General features: G+C 49.1%; 1 protein-coding gene across 4 annotated transcripts in view; it reads left to right on the top strand.

Annotated features, from left to right (window-relative positions):
• TPCN1 (two pore segment channel 1) overlaps positions 1-20211 on the top strand; it is a 70973-nt gene that overhangs the window by 23811 nt on the left and 26951 nt on the right. For 3 of the 4 annotated variants that reach the window (XM_043901690.1, XM_043901687.1, XM_043901689.1), the window contains 2 exons: positions 14765-14892; positions 20020-20196. In XM_043901690.1, coding sequence (XP_043757625.1) covers positions 14765-14892; positions 20020-20196 — 305 coding nt within the window. The remainder of the gene's footprint in view (positions 1-14764; positions 14893-20019; positions 20197-20211) is intronic. The other variant, XM_043901691.1, reaches the window with a different exon arrangement.

Here is a 20211-nt window from a genome sequence, read left to right as displayed (position 1 = left end):
TCAGACTCTGAGGTCCTGCCAGCTTCCCTGGGAGCAGCGCCAGCCAGCCCAACCCAGGTCCCTGGAGAAGTGGCGTGCCCAGGCCATCAAACTCTGCAGGACGTAGACTTCCTCCCAGCTGTCACCCCGCAAAGGAGCTATGTGTCTCCCGGCTGGCCACTTTGCCCTTGTTGCTGCTCTTCTGAGCATAGCCTCCTGCTCACAGCAGATCCAGATGCTGGGGTGTGGCCAGTGGTCATGGGATCCGGGTCTAGCCAGTCCCCCAAGTGTTCCCAGGCACGGGCTAGAGCAGACCTCTGATCAGTACCCTGAGTAGAGAGGGAGTCTTACAGCCAGGGTTGTTCCTCTGAGCACTGCTCATCTGCTGACCCCTTGCAGAGACCCAGGGAGCCCCAGCTTGCAGTGGACAATGCCTTTGTCTCCATTTAAAAAAATTTTTTTCAGTGGGGCTTCCCAGGTAACTCAGTGGTAAAGAATCCAGCTGCCAATGCAGGAGATGCAGGTTTGATCCCTGGGTTGGGAAGACCTCCTGGAGAAGGAAATGGCAACCCACTCCGGTATTCTTTCCTGGAAAATTCCATGGACAGAGGAGCCTGGCAGGCTACAGTCCAGGGGCTCGCAAAGGGTTGTTGGCCATGACTGAGCCAACTAAACAGCAGCCACAGATTACAATTTCATAGCTGTCTGTCAAAGCTTCCTCCAACCTAGTAATTTGTTGAGACGCGTGAAAACAAAAAGTTACAAAAGTAAAATATTTTTCAGTGGGTAAGCACACACTTTGTTTAAAATAGAAGCCTCATTTTATTTTACTTTTATTTATTGTTAATATTTTTTGGCCACGCCACACAGCATGTGGGATTTTAGTTCCTTGACCAGGGATCAAACCTGCACCCCCTGCATTGGAAGTGCGGAGTTTTAACCTCTGGACTGCCAGGGAAGTATGCCTTTGTCTCCATTTGCTCTTGTACTGCTCCTGGCCCCACCCCTGTGCATTTCACAATTAGCATTTCCAGTGCTTCCAAGTGAATGCGGGACAGATGTTCACACAGGTGCTACACTCTTCCTTGGATAAACACAGGGGAGTTTGCATGTTTTTCTGTGTGTGTATGTGTGTGAGTGAGTGTGTGTGTGTGTGTGTGAGAGAGAGAGAAGCGTAGGTCTTTGAGATGGATGGAACCTTTACAGATGTTTTCTCAAAGCATCCCATACACTCTGCACATGGTAGGTGCTCAATAAATGCTTTGTGATGAGTTTTCAGTGGGAGTCAAAGCCTTCTGTTTCATAATAAACCCAGTGGACCAGGCTTAGGAAGTACAGTTCCTGTTGAAGTACAGTTGTACTTGGAAGTACAGTTTCCAAGTCAAGCCTTGAAATGCACAGATTCAAGGAGTTGGAAATCATTTCCAGCCCCACCAAGAGACTATCTGCCGGCATCTGGCAAACCCCTCCCTCTGTCTCTGCCTCGGCAGAGGGTGGTGGTGGGTTGTGTAGCAGCGGCCAGAGGAGGTTTTCTCCACGGACAGGTGGTGAGGACCATCAGATGATGGAAGTGACCCCGGGGGGCTCCTGGCAAGTTAACTGCTCTGTAAATGTGAGCTCACCATGGGTCCCCTGGGGAAAGGACCCCACCTTTTTTCCTGTGCAGAATGTAGACGGAGTTACTGTGAAACCAAGGCAACCTGACTGGCCCGCATATCTCCGCTCATCACAACTGGTCCAGCTGCTCTCTGTTAAAACCCAGCGACTCAAGTCCAGCCTCGTTATCATGGCTTACAGCCTGCCCGCTGCTCCTGCTTCACAAAGGAGCCAGGCTGCTGGGCTCGAATCCAGCCTCGCACCTTCTCGCTCTGTGACCTTGGGAAAATCACTTAGCCTCTCGGGGCCTTAGTTTCCTCCCTTCTGGAAATTGGAGATAGTAATAGTCTCTGGTTCATGGGGCTTTTTTATACTTAGGGGAATTAACTGAGTGTGAACTGCTATTCTTGCCCTCATTCGTATGTATCAGCCTTATATCTTTGGTCCTTTAAGCTTCAGGATTACTGAAACCTCTGCAGTTTCCCATGAACAGAAAAGCTTGGTGGGCTACAATCCATGGGGTCACAAGACTAGGACACAGTTTGGCGACTCAACCACCATCACCACACTTCCCAAACGTGTCCTGCTATTTGCTTTTCTGTGCTTTATGCATGACCTTCCTGTTTTTGGAAGGTAGCCCTCACCCCATCCCCAGCCCTTTTTGGAACACCTTTTCATCCTTCATCCTATAAAACTGGCATGGATATGGCCCCTGAATCTCTGTCTGCCTCTTCCCTCCAACCCTCATGGACAGTAGTTGCGGTCACATCATTTTCTAGACTGCTGTAATAAATGCCTTTAATGTCCCAGAATCATCCCTTCTTTTGCCTCCTGACTGTGAGCTTCTTGAAGACAAAGCCCATGGTTTTACTTTTTCAAATCCAACACCTAACCTAGTGCCTGGTATACTGTAGGTAAGAAATAAATGTCTCCTCACATGAAACCACATTTATCTGCATCTAGAAGGTCAGCCTTTTAAAAACATCTTTCCCACTCCCTTTTTCTTTCCCAAATAACCGCATGATTTATTAAGACTAGAGACTTGCTTTCAAGGTTTCGTTTGCAGCCTCAGTATGTGAGTGCCCTGTGTGGCCAGTTTGGAGGTGGGCCCCTGGGACTGCCATTGCTACCCTAAATTACCAAGGGGTGCTTATTTTCCTGGCCCCTGCCAAGAGTCTGCCATTTCTAATCTTCACCCCTCCTGCCTTTTCACCTCCTCTGTTTACAGCCGCTGCTCTCAACTTTCTCACCAGCTCCACGCCCTTCCATGGCAGGCCTTGTGTATCTACAGGGAATCCCCCTGGATTTGGCCACTTAGGTCCCTATGAGCTGGCCGGAAACAAAGTTGGAGGTGGCACAGGGTGTAATCCTGGCTGCTTCCAAACCAGGGCTTCCTCCTAGAATAATGCCTGACCGAGTACCGGCCTGGGTGAGCCTTTCATCTTTCCTTTCCTCCTCTGGCTAAAGCCTTTGGCAGGACAAGGTTTGGGCCTGAGGCCAGCGATTCAACTTGAAGGGCTATGCGCCAGCTCTTGCTTTTCTGGAGGTCGGTCTATTAGCCCCGGGTTCTGCCAGGGTTCACAGCCTTTCCTAACATGCCTGGATGACACGGGTCTACCTCCCACACCATAGTGCAGTCAGTCACCAGCAGAGAAATCCTGAGCAGAAGGAAATACACGCTCTGCTGTCTTTTGGCACGGTGTCTTTTGCCTGATTTTTATCCAGGGGTCCTTTAAAGAGCCCACACGGAAGCGGGGTGGCAACGCGTGCCTGGAAAATTCATCAGTGCCACTCGGGTTGGCACTGATGAGAAAAGCTTTTTTTTTCCCCCATGGAGTGGGGCTCTCAGTGACAACTGGCAAACTGTTGGGCAAAGGCTCGTTGTCATTCTGGTGGGCGCCAGTATTTGGAGGGCTACGAGTGCTTTGTGGATTTTTGCATTCGTCTCTGAGATGCCGAGAGCACAGTTGGCACAGGTCCCGGTTAATGGATGAAGAAGCTGAGCCTCTGGGGATTAAGATCATGAACCAGGGGCGGGGAGGGGCACAGATGGGAGAGAACTTGGATGTACAGGGCTACGTTCTTTTTTTTTTTTTTAATTTGGCTATGCTGGATCTCAGAGTTGTGCCACGCAGGATATTTAGTTGAGGCATGTGGGATCTAGTTCCCTGACCAGGGGTTGAATCCAGACCCCCTGCTTTGGGAGCACGAGTCTTAACCACTGAACCACCAGGGAAGTCTCGGGGCTACGTTCTGTCTTGAAGAGGATGTGCACGGTATATGCATGCCTGTGTGTGTGTGTGTGTGAGCGAGAGAGAGAGAGAGAGAGAAGGGTAGGGGGTGGGCGGAAATGCATGAGGTTGTGTACATGTAAGAGAAGGAAAATAAAAGGAACAGGATTGAAAGGAGAGAGGGACCTCAGTGTAAACCTACAAAAGAACTGTCACCGCCTCACATACTTTCTGATCAGAGCTGTCTCGCACGAGGAGCTCATATGCCTTTTATCCAAAGCACCCTCTTGCCCAGGCCCTCAAGGAAGGCCCCAGTGGCCTACCCAGCCCTAGCAGACCCTGCGCTTGCTGGATGTGGGGGGTGGGTCACAAAAGCCCTCCGTTCCCGCCTGTCCTTTCCCCGTCCTCCCTGGCGCGGCTTTATAGCCAGCATATGGAAACTGTTTCTGTTTACCCAGAGCCACCTCGATGCTGCTGCACGCTGTGCTCCAGCGAACGGAAACCCTGGATTCCCCGCAGGGTCGTTTGAGAGGCTGCGTGCAAAGTCACCAGCTGTTTTGCAGGGAGCGTCTGGGCCCTGTTACATCAGCGTGGAGGAAGCATTACCATCTGTGCAAACAGGTCATCCTGGTTTATCTGCCTGTCCTCTGTGTGGGGAACGCCTCTCCTACTTGGAGGCAGCTTTTGTTGTTGTGGTTGTAGTTACGCTGTTTTGTATTCCACCGCCTGCCAATTCAGCCGTTTTCTTTCTGTTCCTTATTCTCCACATTTGGCTCCCTGGGCTTATTGCCAGGATGTAGGGAGGGGAGTTTAGGAGTAGGTGTTGCATAAATGTTTAGTGGCGAAGGTCGGCAGGGCCTGAAAAGGCTGCAGACTGGCTTTACAGGAGAGCTCTTTGCCCAGGACACCCAGAGTACAGAACAAAGTGTTTTTCTCTTCAGGGGCTGGGGAGGGGGCGACTTTTCCCAGAGGCGCAGAGTGGGAAGTTCCTGGTTGCCAAGAGTGTTCAGCTGTCTCTGGCCCTTTTCAAACCTCCCGGGAGCGGAGAAGCTGGTTGGCTTCTAGGAGCCAAGGAGTTAGCCAGGAAGACTGCCGCTCCCGCCCTCCTGTGCTGCCGTGCATCTTGTTCCCCGACTTCTTCCCTCCCGGTGCCAGCTGTCTCCCAGGAAAGGCGGAAATGCAGAGGCGAGGGCCAGCCGTCCTCTTCCTGGAGGAGGCAGCGGAGGGCCAGCTCCCCGACAGCCCCGTGGAGAGGTCATCCCGTCTCCTCCAGCTGGGCCCTTGCGGTATGCCTTGACCTGGCTGTGGGTGAGTGTGGCACCAAAGGTGGTGCAGGGTTGGAGACCGGACATGTTGATCCTTACGGGGTCTCTAATGTAATCAGCGGCGTGAGGGCAGGTCCCCGGGGTGGACCCGGCGTGCTGTGAGAGCCCTCCAGACGGCCTTGTCCGGTCTCTCCCTGCGCAGGAGATGCCTCAAAAGCTGCCTCACCCACTTTTTACCTGGAGATGGTGGCAGGGTGGGTGGCGCTGTTTCTCCCCAGAAGTGCAGATTCAGCCCAGGTGGTTAGGAATAGGCCAGGGCCGGGATCCCGGTCGCCAGGGCAGGTGGGCGCTCACCATCAGCGGGGTCTGAGGCTCCCCAGGTGTGACCTGGAGCAGATCCAGTGGGCGTGATGCAGGGACCTCCACAGTGACACGGAGACAGACTGTCCCCTGGGACATCATGCTCAGTAGTGATCAGTCCAGGGTCCCTGGGGTTCCCAAACAGCCTCACCTCCTGCTCCAAGGGAGTTCACTCCGAGGAAGCCCACGGGATACGTGCCCCCTGTCTGAACTACAGGCCCACAGCCTGACCTCTGACCTGCCCCCCTTGCACCAGCCCCCTCCCCTCTCCTCTGATTTACCCTAGCCATATTTCCTTTTGGGAGGCCGCCAACCCTCTGAGCATTCTTCATCCTCAACAAGAAGGCACTTGGGGGCTGAAGGGTTTCCACTGCTTCTTTGGCCACTTCTCCAACCTGGGAAGTGGGAAAAAGGGAACGGGGCAGGGAATTTGGAGTTAGCCGCTCCCCCCACCCCCCTCCAGAAAAGGTGACTTCCCTGGTGGTTCAGTGGCTCTGGACTTCCATTGCAGGAGCCCCGGCTTCCATCCCTGGTCAGGGGATTAGATCCCACATGGCACAAACTAAAACCCCGTGCAGCCAAATAAATATATTAAAAAAAAAAAAGAATTAGGTCCCACAGTCCCCAACCCCCTCCTCTTGGCAGCGCAGGGGAAATGCTTCTGGTCTTGGCCACTGGGCTGCCCACCGCCTCTGCATGAAGACTGCATGTGCAAGGAGCGGACTGGACCGTGGCTCCTGCCTTCCATGTCACGCTTTCCGTGATCCCTAAATGTGGCTCCCCAGCTGCTCCTGCCTGGATCGCGTGGTGGGGTAGGGGGGGCTCTTGGAAGTCACCTGTGGCCTTCTTGAAATGCCCTGCAGCAGCCCTTGTCACCAAGGGCCTTTCAGCCCTGTCCCCGCGTCACAGTCACAAACAGGAGCTCAGGCTTTGCATCTGGAAAGCCAGCCAAGTTCTGTGTTCTGAGCAAGGGGAAGGTTGACTGATCAGAAGCAATGAACAAAGTCCCCCCTGCTGGAGGGAAGGATTCTCTGCCCTGTCTCCTCAGCTCTTCGAGACCTGTTTCCTTTTTTCAGGGTTCTGCCTGAATTACTCTTGTGCAAAATTGTCCCTCTTGCACAAATCCTCCTAAGAAGGATCTTTGGAAAAGGCAGAGAGGTCATGTCAAACCCCTTCTTAACCACCCGAGGGCACTCCCCACTGCGCTCCGGACGAAGTCTGCCCACCATGGTGGGTGTGCTTCTGTCATCTTTGGGGCATCTTTCATTTCATTTCTGTTCAGGTATGTGTGTGGAGCTTTTGCACATCGTGCCTGGCCCTGTTCTGGGCTCTGGGGATACCACAGTGACCAAGACAAAAGCCCATGGAGCTGATACTCCAGGCAGGGAAGCAGGCACCAGGCAGGCCCACGATTGAAGTCCATGCTCCCCTCCCAGGCGGCAATAGAAGCCCGGGAAGAAGCTGGGGGTCATGTGAGGGGGCCGGGGCATGGCAGTGTGACCGGGGAGGCCAAAGGCAGCCTCTGTAAGATGACCTTTGGGTGGACACCTGAGAGACGTGACAGGCCAGCCATTCAAAGATCCGGGGGCAGGGCTGAGGGTGCAGCAAGTGCAAAGGCCCTTAGTGGAATGTTCCAGGCCCGTCCCAGGAGGACAAGGAGGCTGGTGTGGCCAGCGTGAGGGATGACTGGGATGACATGAAAGCAGAGATGTCTCAGACCGGGTTTCACAGGACCTTCTCTCCCCAGAGGAGGATTCTGAGTTTTCTCAGGAGCTGGAGGCAGGGGTGGCATGTTTTGGGCAGAGGAGTGCTACCACCTGACTTAGGTTTTTTTTAAGGATTACTGTTATACTGAGCTAAAAAGTTTACTTAAAACACGTGCATACACACACCAAAGGATTTCTCTGACCGGCGTAGAGAAGAGATGGGCAGAGAGGGGCAGGACGGGGAGCCAGACCAGCAGCAGGGGCTGTGCCCGGTGGGGTGAGGGGCTGGGAAAGTGCAGACGGTATATGGGGGAGTCACTCCACATGATGAATGAGGGGGGACGTGAGGGGATGAGCCTCCTGAATCCCTGGGGCCTCTCCTGCCCTGAGGTTCTCTGCCTGTACTGTGCATAGTCATGCCTGACTCTTTGTGACCCCCATAGACTGTAGCCTGCCAGGTTCCTCTGCCCATGGGATCTCCCAGGCAGGCATACTGGAGTGGGTTGCCCTTTCCTCCTCCAGGGGATCTTCGTGACCCAGAGATTGAACCTGCATCTCTTGCATTTCCTGCGTTGGCAGGTGGGTTCTTTACTAGCACCATGTGGGAAGCCAAGGTACAGCCATTCTGTTCAGCACTTGTAGGTCAAGAAAAATATTCCCCAGCCAATCAAGACCTTCCGCCTGTCCACCGATCACTCATGCCCTCACTGGCACATCCCAAGAGCTCTGGCCAATGGGAATGATGATCTGTGGTGGCCCAGTCACTTATTCTCTTTGGTTTGTCTCACTCAGGGCTGCACACAGCAGTGGTTACCCTGTGGCAGACCACCATCCACATTACTCTAGTGAGGGGTGAGTGACCAGAGTTTGTGGTGGGGAGACCTCTAGGCAGTGGCCAGGAGGCCCGGGTGCTAGAGCTGGCTCTCTGACGGATCAGCCCCGTACACAGGTACACTCTCTGCCGTGACCTCCGTCTCTAAGAGACGGGCATTCAATTAAATGGTCTCTCCAACCCGTTCCAGACCTGAGTGTCATCCGTTCTAAGACCCTGGACCTGACACTCATCCTTTCTATGGTGGACACAGAAAGTCCTCCAGAGTCCATGGAGGGAAACCCCGTAGTCCATTTTTTCAGTCGCTAAGCCCTGTCCGACTCTTTGTGACCCAGGGGACTATAGCATTCCAGGCTTCCCTGTCCTCTACTATGTCCCGGAGTTTGCTTAAATTCACGTCCATTGAGTCTGTAATGCTATCTATCCAACCATCTCATCCTTTGCTGCCCCGTTCTCCTCCTGCCTTCAGTCTTTCCCAGCATCAGTCTTTTCCAATGAGTCGGCTCTTAACATCAGGTGGCCAGAGTATTGGAGCTTTAGCCTCAGCATCTGTCCTTCCAATGAATACTCAGGGTTGATTTCCTTTAGGATGGATGGGTTTGGTCTCTTTGCAGTCCCCGTACTTTGGTTAAGCATGGGGATTCTCAGCATAGACCCTGCTGACCTTATAAATGTGTGAAGCCTGGGTGAGTTCACAGGTCTCTCTGGGCTTCCTGTACCTGATCTGTAAAATGGACACAGTAATGGTAGCTACTTCATAGGGTTATTGTGAGGATGAAATTTACAATGATAAATATATCATGCTGAAAGTAGCCAGGCACATAGAATATGCCCTGGAAGTGTGTTTGTTATTTCAGCAGAAGCCGGATTGATGAGGTTTGGGCTACATAGATTTATAGGGCTGAGGTTCGTTAGGGTGGGGGTGAGATACGTGTGCTAAGAAAGACCCTTGTCACCTGCTCCTTCCACCACGGCCGCCTTGGTGGAAGGCTTCCGGTAGCCAGCAAGATCCAGGCGGCTGGGCTCTGCACCAGCTGTGGCAGGGCTGGCCCCACGGGTAGCTCAATTTGCTTTGATAACCCACCCCCCGCCACACACACACACATGAGAGGAAGGGCTGGGAGGGCTCACATCGGGGGATCTCCAAGGCAGGGGCTCACGCGGATGCTTATGTCTAGCTCAGGCTGGGAAAGCGGCACTAATGTCCTCTGCCATCTGTGCCAGCCATCGCCACCCACCCTGCACCAGCACCGCTCTTTACTTAGGACCGCTGTGTCCCAGGCATCAGCTCCTGCCGTGTGGAGGGCATGGAGGATTCAGTGCAGGCACCCAAGATCCCAGCGCCAGCCAGCTGCCTGCCTGTGTTTCTCCTGCTCAGGAGTCACATTTGGGCTCACGCTTTCCTGATCCATGTGAGTGGGTGGAAGAAGGTGGTTTTGACCTTCCCCTGGCTCCACCTGGGGCTCAGTTCTTTCAGAAATGGGCATGGAGATCAGAGTTAGGAGATCCTGGTGTTGGGAGAGCAGGACCAGAATGAGAAGGGTCGACTGCAGTCAGATGTGATGCAACAGCTGCCGTATTTTTAATCCTTTCAGCCAAAGCTTGTCCTTCTTTTTGGGTTTCCAATTCTTGAGAGGCATGCATGCATGCGTGCAAAGTCACTTCAGTCATGTCTGATTCTTTGTGACGCTATGGACTGTAGCCTGCCAGGCTCCTCTGACCATGGGGTTTCTCCAGGCAAGAATATTGGAGTGGGTTGCTATGCCCTCCTCCAGGGGATCTTCCCAACCCAGGGATCGAACCCACATCTCTTACATCTCCTGCATTGGCAGGTGGGTTTTTACAGCTAACGCCACCTGGGAAGCTCCTTGAGAGGCATTCAGTTCAGTTTAGTTCAGTTCAGTCGGTCAGTCGTGTCCGACTCTGTGACCCCATGCACTGCAGCAGGCCAGGCCTCCCTGTCTATCACCAACTCCCGGAGTCCACCCAAACCCATGTCCATAGAGTCAGTGATGCCATCCAACCATCTCATCCTCTGTCATCCCCTTCTCCTTCTGCCCTCAATCTTTCCCAGCATCAGGGTCTCTTCCAATGAGTCAGCTCTTCACATCAGGTGCCCAGAGTATTGGAGTTTCAGCTTCAACATCAGTCCTTCCAATGAACACCCAGGACTGATCTCCTTTAGGATGGACTGGTTGGATCTCCCTGCAGTCCAAGGGACTCTCAAGAGTCTTCTCCAACACCACAGTTCAAAAGCATCAGTTCTTCTGCACTCAGCTTTCTTTATAGTCCAACTCTCACATCCATACATGACCACTGGAAAAACCATAGCCTTGACTAGACGGGCCTTTGTTGACAAAGTAATGTCTCTGCTTTTTAATATGCTGTCTAGGTTGGTCATAACTTTCCTTCCAAGGAGTAAGCATCTTTTAATTTCATGGCTGCAATCACCATCTGCAGTGATTTTGGAGCCCAGAAAAATAAAGTCAGCCACTGTTTCCACTGTTTCCCCATCTATTTGCCATGAAGTGATGGGACCAGATGCCATGATCTTAGTTTTCTGAATGTTGAGCTTTAAGCCAACATTTTCACTCTCCTCTTTCACTTTCATCAAGAGGCTCTTTAGTTTTTCTTTACTTTCTGCCATAACGGTGGTGTCATCTGCATATCTGAGGTTATTGATATTTCTCCCAGCAATCTTGATTCCAGCTTGTGCTTCCTCCAGCCCAGCGTTTCTCATGATGTACTCTGCATATAAGTTAAATAAGCAGGGTGACAATATACAGCCTTGACGTACTCCTTTCCCTATTTGGAACCAGTCTGTTGCTCCGTGTCCAGTTCTAACTGTTGCTTCCTGACCTGCAATACAGGTTTCTCAAGAGTCAGGTCAGGTGGTCTGGTATTCCCATCTCTTTCAGAATTTTCCACAGTTTATTGTGATCCACACAGTCAAAGGCTTTGGCATAGTCAATAAAGCAGAAATAGATGTTTTTCTGGAACTCCCTTGCTTTTTCAGTGATCCAGCCGATGTTGGCAATTTGATCTCTGGTTCCTCTTCCTTTTCTAAAACCAGTTTGAACAGTTCACGGTTCTGAAGTTCATGGTTCACGTATTGCTGAAGTCTGGCTTGGAGAATTTTGAGCATTACTTTACTAGTGTGTGAGATGAGTACAATTGTGCGGTAATTTGAGCGTTCTTTGGCATTGCCTTTCTTTGGGGTTGGAATGAAAACTGACTTTTCCAGTCCTGTGGCCACTGCTGAGTTTTCCAAATTTGCTGGCATATTGAGTGCAGCACTTTCACAGCGTCATCTTTCAGGATTTGAAATAGCTCAACTGGTATTCCATCACCTCCACTAACTTTGTAGGGATGCTTCCTAAGGCCCACTTGACTTCACATTCCAGGATGTCTGGCTCTAGGTGAGTGATCACACCATCATGATTATCTGAGTTGTGAAGATCTTTTTTGTACAGTTCTTCTGTGTATTCTTGCCACCTCTTCTTAGTATCTTCTGTTTCTGTTGCTGCTGCTAAGTCACTTCAGTCATGTCTGACTCTGTGCGACCCTATAGACGGCAGCCCACCAGGCTCCCCCATCCCTGGGATTCTCCAGGCAAGAGCACTGGAGTGGGTTGCCTTTTCCTTCTCCAGCGCATGAAAGTGAAAACTGAAAGTGAAGTCGCTCAGTCGCATCCGACTCTTAGTGACCTCATGGACTGCAGCCTACCAGGCTCCTCCATCCATGGGATTTTCCAGGCAAGAGAACTGGAGTGGGGTGCCATTGCCTTCTCTGTCTGCTTCTGTTAGGTCCCTACCATTTCTGTGCTTTATTGAGCCCATCTTTGCATGAAATGTTCCTTTGGTATCTCTAATTTTCTGAAGAGATCTCTAGTCTTTCCCATTCTGTTGTTTTCCTCTATTTCTTTGAACTGATAGCTGAAGAAGGCTTTCTTATCTCTCCTTGCTATTCTTTGGAACTCTGCATTCAAATGGGTATATCTTTCCCTTTCCCCTTTGTACAATGTCACAAACCTCCATCCATAGTTCATCAGGCACTGTGTCTGCAACCTACCAATTAGGAGCTAACCAGCCTAGTTTGGTATCCAAGCCCTGCTTCTCACCGACTGCATGACCTCAGGAAGGTACTTAATTGAAGTGTCTTGGAGGAGAAAGGCAGAAGAACAAAGAACAGGTGGGACAAATATGCAGTAACTGCAAGATGATATATTTATGCCTAACCATATTAGTAATTACATTAAATGTAAATAATCTAAATACTCCAACTAAAAGGCAGAGTTTTTCAAGCTGGAGGAAAGAAACAAGACCAAACTTTATGCTGCCTACAGGAAACAAAGTTTAAATAAAAAGACACAAAGAGATTAAAAGAATGGAAAAAGCTACAATAATCAGTAATCCAAGCAAATAATCAAAACTGGAGTAGATATTATAATCAGAGACAAAGATTTGTATATTTATAGACTGCATTATATATATATATGCATATATGTGACTCAAAATTTAAAAAAAGAAGAAAATAACATAACAGAAACAGGTAAGAGTTGGAGACACTTCAATTAAGTTGTGCAAATGGCAACTAAGCATATGCAAAGATGCTCAACATTATTAGTCTCTGGGGAAATGCAAATTAAAAGCATTGGAATTAAAACAATGCAGTAACATCACAATATTTTAGGATAGTTAAGACTTAAAGCAGTGAGCATATCAATTGGTGATGCGGAAGTGGAAGGCCTAGAACTCTCATTTACTGCGAGTGGGAGTGTAAATGGTACAATCACTTCGGAAAACAGTTTAGTAGTTTTGTGAAAAGTTAAATGGGTGATCCAGCTGTTTCACCCCTTGGAATTTACCCCCAAGAAATGAACACCTACATCCATACCAAGTCCTGTACATGAATGTTCATAACAGCTTCATTTGAAATAGCCAAACACTGGCAATGGTCTAAATGTCCGTCCATGGGACTTCCCTGGTGGTCCAGTGGCTGAGATTCCTCACTCCCAATGCAGGGGGCCCAGGTTCCATCCCTGGCTGGGGAACTAGATCCCACATGGCACAACTAAAAATCCAGAGTGCCACAACTAAGACCCATCTCAGCCAAATAAATATACAGTAAAAAAAAAACTTAAAAAAATAAAAAGCTGAGACTTGTTTGTCAACGCCATGGCATGTATCAGCAGACATACTTGAGCGCTGTGACGAGCCCAACTCAAAGAGGCTTAGGTATAAAAGGGTCTTTGTGGGCTCAGAGTTTGGGAATGCTCTGAGGTAAATGTCAGGCACAGTTCGATCCCACGGGTGTAACTCAGGCAGGTCTTCCCCACTTGGTGGCAGAGGCAGCCTCCAGCAGCAATAGGGAAAGAGCTCCCCAATCCCTCCACACACACACACACACACCCCTTTCTAAACTGGTCCTGGAGAAGTTCTAGGCTCACCCTTGTTGGCTAGACTTTGGTCAGCACCACTGGCTGAACCAATACCTGTCTGGGGTGGGATTGGGGGCGGGGGTGCGGTGGGGTCGGGGGTGGAGGGGATCTCATTGCACTGGATCAGCTGCCAGGGGTGGAGTTGGCCAGAGCTGAAGAATAAGGACAGAAAGTAGGGAGTGGACACTCTTCAAAGACAGACAGGACTGAGTTACCAGAAGGAAAGGGCATGGGTCTCAGCAGGGAAGAGCCACGGATGACCCTGCACCAGGGAACAAATCCAGTTATTTTTATTTTTCTGACAAGGTAGTATATTAACATGCTTCCACAAGTCAGAAGTCATCAAAAAGATCACTCCCTCTGAGTGACTTCTACCCTGTTCTCTCCATCCATTGTAGGTAATCAATTTCATCAAGTTCTAATTTACTCTTCCTATTTCTCCCGTTAAGATAAGTAGATATCTCTGTGCTTTCTTGTTTTTTTCCCTTATTTACACAAACAATAGCACTGGGTGCATGCTTTTTTATACTTGCTTTTTTCACTTAACAGGAGAAAGAAAAATTTAATTGAGGTATGGTTGATATACAACACTCTATGTTTCAGGTGTATAATGTAGTGATTCACAATTTTTAAAGGTTATGCTCCTTTTATAGTTATAAAATATTCCTTTGCTGCACAATATATCCTTGTAGTTTATTTATTTTATACATAGTAGTTTGTGCCTCTTAATCCCCTCCCCATTCCCTCTCCCCAAAGAAACCACTGGTTTGTTCTCTGTAACTATGAGTCTGTTTTTGTTGTTGTATTCACTAGTTTGTTTTAGTTTTAAGATTCCACATCAGCATAATACCCTCAAGGTCCATCCATGTCAGAAAAACATTTTTGCTAGACTTACTATTCTTGCTGTCATTAGTATTGGGTTGGCCAAAAAGGTCATTTGGTTTTTGCCAAAATATGTTACCCAGACGACCTTTTCAGCCAACGTAATACATGGGATCATGTGTAGACTTATGTGTGCTTAGCTGCTCTGTCGTGTCTGACTCTTTGGGACCCCATGGACTGTAGCCCGCCAGGCTCCTCTGACCATGGGGATTCTCGAGGCAAAAATACTGGAGTCGGTTGCCATGCCCTTCTCCAGAGGATCTTCACAACCCAGGGATCGACCCCAGGTCTCTTGCATTGCAGGTGGATTTTTTACTGCCTGAGCCACCAGGAAGCCCAAGTGTATACAAATGGTATTGACTTATATAATAGGATATGAGTGAGAGCATGTGAGTGACTGCCAGCCTTCTCTCTGGTGAATGGTGTCTTTTTATTCTCTCAAACCTGGGTTGTAAGTGAATCTCCTCTTGCAGTTGGAGGCAAATATACCGTCCACGACTCCCAGGCCCCCAGTCTGAGCTTAAAGGGCGAAAACTCCCCCTCCAGCCCCACCGGACATGAATGGGAGATGATTTATCAAGAGGCAGCAATCTACCTCCAGGTGAGTCTCTCCTGGGCAGCACCTGGCCCTTCTTGCCACGTGTTGGTGGATACAGGGAGCCAGGCTCTGTTGGATGCATGCCCAGAAATACAGTTCTGGCTTTAGTGCTCCGTGTGTGAGCTTCTCATTTCATAAGATCAGGCCGGGAGAGCCGACCTGACTGTGTCCGTGGGCTTGTTCCCAGGACCCCCGGTGTGTGGCCCTGCCTGCCCCCAAGTTCCCCGAGTCTGTCCATTTGGCCTCCCCCTGCCCTGCTCCCTCTTCTGGAGAGGCCGGTTCTCAGGAGGGAATTCTTCTTTTATCTACTGAATCCAGCTGACTTAGTGTGAGGAGTCTGGAGATGTTTATTCCTTCCTGTTTATCCTGCTGTTGCTTTCATATTTGCTATTCCATGCTTGGTTTTTGTTTTTAAACAAATTTTAAAGTCTTTATAATTCTGTCTGGTAGGTCTATCTTAATTTATTTAACTATCCTGATAAGTTTGGATATTTTCTCTTTTTATGTTTCCCTTACTGTATATTATGCATTTCCCTGTTATAAATTATAATATGAGGACAGTCTCTGTCTTCAGCTATTTCTCTCTTTTTCTCTTTAATATCGAGGATTATTTTATTAGGAAACACTCCAAGAAGTAGAATCAGTGGGTTGAAGAAATCAACATTTTTTAGGGCCCTTGATATATAGTATTGAATACTCTCCAAAGGGAATATTGCCTGTTAACTGCTATCTCACTATCTATGGTAGTTTCACCTTAATCTTGTCATTTTTGTCATAAGATTTCAGCTTCTGTTGAAATTTCAGCATTGAGTAAGGGTTTGGGTGAGGAAATGGGATTTTTCTTAAGTTCATTTGAATGATCACTTTCCCCTAATGTTTTTCTTCTTTGAAGTAGCTCTCCCTTGTAAGTATTTGCTTTGCTATTTTAAAAGAATATTTAATGAAATTCAGATACTTATTTGATAGCTGTTCAGGTGTCTGTGTGTTTATCACGTTTTATGGCTATACTCCTCAAGGAATGTGTTTTGATTCAGGTTAAGGCAGAAATGATTCAGGTTAAGTAGAACTGTTTTAGGGAGATTTTAGCAAGCGTGGGCATGCCTGTTGATGGGGCAGAATCACCCTGTACACTGTCACCCTCTCTAAGGTTGAACAGGTGCTAGATAAGAGGCCAGGATGGATCCAAATACGGGATTAGAATCATTGCTTGGTAATTCCTTCTTTCCTTAAGCAGGTGAGAACATTAGTAATAAAAATGGCTATCATCAAATAATAAATGCTGGAGAGGGTGTGGAGGAAAGGGAACTCTCCTACGCTGTTGGTGGGAATGTAAATTGGTACAGACATTAAGGAAAACAGTATGTAAGTGTCTTAAAAAACTAAAAATAGAGCTACTGTATGATCCAGCAATCCCACTCCAGGATATATATTTGGAAAGAAAAAACCCTCTAATTCAAAAAGATGCGTGCATCTCAGTGTCTGTCGTAGCACTCTTTACAATAGCCAAGGCATGGAGACAACCCGAGGACCAAGCACCCCTCAACAGACAGTGGATTTAAGAAGATGTGGCATATAATACACACACACACACACACACACACACACACACACACACACGAGCAGTGGAATGTTACTTAGCCACAATAAAGAATGAAATATTACCATGTGCCATAGTGTGGATAGACCTAGAGAATATGATACTAAGTCAGTCAGCTAGTGAAAGAGAAATATTATATAACTTCTAAGTGGAATCTAAAATATAATACAAATGTATCTATATACCAAAGAAAGACTAAGTTAAGTATGTACTTGCTGATCTTTCTAACAACCTTACCAAGCAGTTTGGTCATCTCCCGGTTCATATACCTGAGATTCCCAGGGCCTAGTGAGTCCAAAGCCAGCCAGCTAGTAAACTTCCAAGCTTGGATTTAAACCGTGTCCATCCAGCCTCCAGATGATGTTCTTTCTTCTCTACATGGTGGCCACGTTTCTGTACCTGACCCCATGTATTCACTCAAAAATGGACCATTTCTTTGGGGGAAAAGAGGTTACAGAACAGAAGGTATCATATGGTGATGTTTAATATATAAGTTATATATAATTTAATATAATATGTGTCTATGCATGCACAGATACCCATTCATATCTGGAAAGTTATTTGTCAGAATATTAAAGGTGATTATTTTTGGCTGATGGAATTTTTACTACCTTATAATTTTGTGTATTACTTGAATTTTTTTTTTTTTTTTACAAAAAAAGATCCATCCTCTTATAAAATTAAAACTAAAAGCAGAATCTGAATCCCCGTGGACAGTAGTTTCTGGCTGTGGAGGGTGGTGTTAATGGGTGTCCAAGAGCTGTTTTTGCGAGCGTTCTCAGTCGTGTCTGACTCTTTGCCACCCCATGGACTGTAGCCCACCAGGCTCCTCTGTCCTTGGGATTTTTCAGGCAAGAATACTGGAATGGGTTGCCATTTCCTCCTCCAGGGGATCTTCCCAACCCAGGGGTCGAATCTACGTTTTTTGTGTCTCCGACATTGGCGGGTGGATTCTTTACCACTGTGCCACCTGGGAAGCCTTAGCATCTGGGTCAGGATAGAGACTCAGATCCTATTTCACTCCGTCCTTGCTGGGGGAGGCCTCATCTTCCATCTCCCCTGAGGCAATTCCAAGTCCCTGAGGTCAGACCTGAGAGCTCCATGTCAGTGGTTTCCTCTTGCCAGACCTTCATCCCTGGCTACTTGTTGGAAGAAATTACCCGAGAATTGCATTTTCTAGAAGTCCAAGCCAGAAGCTTCCCAGGCAACCATGTGTGACCCCTGTGGCCAAGGCGGTGGAGGTGAAAACCACAGCCCGGCACAGATCACAGGGCGGGGAGTGAGGCTTGCCCAGCTTGCCCTCTGTGTGACTTCCAGGATGTTTGTTCCCTGCCCTGTCCAGTCTGTGGTTTGCCTTTTATTTATTTATTTTTTTTGATCATGAGGATAGTGATGTATCCGGCTTCAGGGAAGTGACTCGCTTGAAGTTCCGTTGGAAACCACAGCCAAGGTCAGAGCTCCCAGCTGCCTCCCAGCTACTAGACAGTCCTCGGGCCTGGCAGGCGCTTGGAGAATGATCTCTTGCAGAAATGCTTCATCTTACCAAACATCTATTAAATGCCCACTGTGTGCACCAGACACTGTGCCAACTGAGGTCTTGACTATGTCTCTTGCTCTCCCAGTTCTCTGTGACAAGCTTGGTGAGCTGAAGCCACCTCCGGCTAGCATAGGAGCCCGCTGCCTAAAGCTCCTTCCATGGCACCATGTGCCACCTGGCCCAGAGACACTTCTTCCTGTCAGCCTGGCTTTGCGACTTCTGCGTGAATCACCAGGCACGTGTGTTAGTTTCACTTTTGCTGGAATAAGGGTTTATGAGGATGGTTGCATGTGGCCTCATCCCAGAAGGGCCAAATATTGGAATAGTTGAAGGTCTGCCTGCATTCCAGAATACCCAGAATGCTTTTGGAAAGGATGGGTGTCCCTTCTGGGACTCTGACCCTTTTCTCCTCTAGAGATTGGAGCCAAGGGCAAGAACCTCTATTCTGAGTGTCTGTGCTGAGAATGAACAAGACAGGTTCTCCTAACTCAGAAGCATTGGTGTTTGGGACCGGATAATTCTTTGTTGTAAGGGGCTGCCCTGTGCATTTTAGCAGGTTTAGCAGCATCCCTGGAATTGACCCTCTGGATACCAGCAACATCCCCCAGGTGTGATAACTACACATGTCTCCAGCCCTGGGGTGGAGTCAGGGGAGGGCAGGTGGTCAACACTGCCCCCAGTTGAGAAGCACTGAAGCAAGGCGATGTGTGAAAAGTAAATGCTGTCTATGTGTAGGCTGTTGGATGGGGTACCGAGGTGATGAAGTTGATGAGGTGGGACCTCTCTTACTCTGACCTGTGCCCACCAAGCCCAGGGAGGCAGTGAAGATCCCCTACCTCCCCCAGAAGGCCGATCCTAACAGGGAGGGTCATCGGCTTATATTCTCAAGGGCTCCATCATTTGTTTTCTGCACCATCAGCAGGAGGCCACGAGTAGATAGAACAGGGCTGCTGGAATCAGGCTGCCTGGCTCTATGGGCTTGGGTGCTACAGAAGTTCCCTGTCATTGCTGTCAGATGAGAAGGCATAGAAGCATTTGCCTGGAAGGCAAGTTGTCAGGACTGAAAGGAGTGTTGGGGCTTAGTGGAGGGCACTCAGTGGGGGTCAGCCACTGTCTCATTATTATTGGGGTGAAAGCATCAAGGGGTTAGAAAGTTAGGTGGAAATAGAGTCAGTTAAGAAGTGGGGGGACTTCCCTGTTGGTGCAGTAGTTAAGAAGACTTTGCCTTCCAATGAGGGGGTGCAGATTCCATCTCTAGCTGGGGAGCCAAGATCCCACATGCCTCATGGTCAAAAAGCAAAAACAACAACAACTCACATAAAACAGAAGCAATATTGTAACAAATTCAACAAAAACTTTAAAAATGGTCCCACATCCAAAAACTCTTTAAAAAGGTAAATGGGATGGGGAAAGCTGCGTAAAGCAGGATTCTGATAAAGGGACCTTCAAGCTTTGCCCTCAATGTTACTAGCTTAAAGTAAATCATAACAGGTCACCTCTTCAGGGAGCTTTCCTTGTGCCAGACGCTGCCCTGAAAGCCCTGAGAGTAAGTAAGGTCGGTAACCCACGGATGGTTGTAAAGGTGCTGTTACCCAGGGAGAAGGGGGCGGAGCCAGGACACAGTCGTGGCTAGTTTACCCCAGACCCCGAGCACTTAGCCTCCCGCACCTGAGAGGGAGACTTTGGTCTCAGAAGGGACCAGATGCGCCCGCTTCCCTTTGATCTCTTGGGCGTTTTATCCTTTGATTCCTCCAAGTAGTTTTGGAAAGAAGCAAGTCTTTGGAGCCCCATCAGCGGCAAGGGTGAGACCTGTGGGGTGTGCTAAGCTGTGAAGATAATACTTAATTTTCCATCCTCTCTGGCCTGAAGCTCCCACCTGCCAAGGGCCCGCCCCTTTCCCCCGCCCAGCGCACATCCCACATCCCAGGCCGCTTTTGCGTCCCAGGCGCCCTGCTTCGTGCGGGTGCACGCACTACCGCGACTCTTGCTCTTTCAGGAAGGCGAGAATAACGACAAGTTCTTCACCCACCCCAAGAACGCCAAAGCGCTGGCGGCCTACCTCTTCGCACACAACCACCTCTTCTACCTGATGGAGCTGTCCGCGGCCTTGCTCCTGCTGCTGCTCTCCTTGTGCGAGGCTCCCGCCGTCCCCGCTCTCCGGCTGGGCATTTACGTGAGTGTCCCGGGG

The sequence above is a fragment of the Cervus elaphus genome, chromosome 5 (genome assembly GCF_910594005.1).
Source record: "Cervus elaphus chromosome 5, mCerEla1.1, whole genome shotgun sequence".
Lineage (NCBI taxonomy): Eukaryota > Metazoa > Chordata > Mammalia > Artiodactyla > Cervidae > Cervus > Cervus elaphus.
Note: the sequence above shows the minus strand (reverse complement) of the source record. Positions and strands in the feature narration are given on the sequence as shown.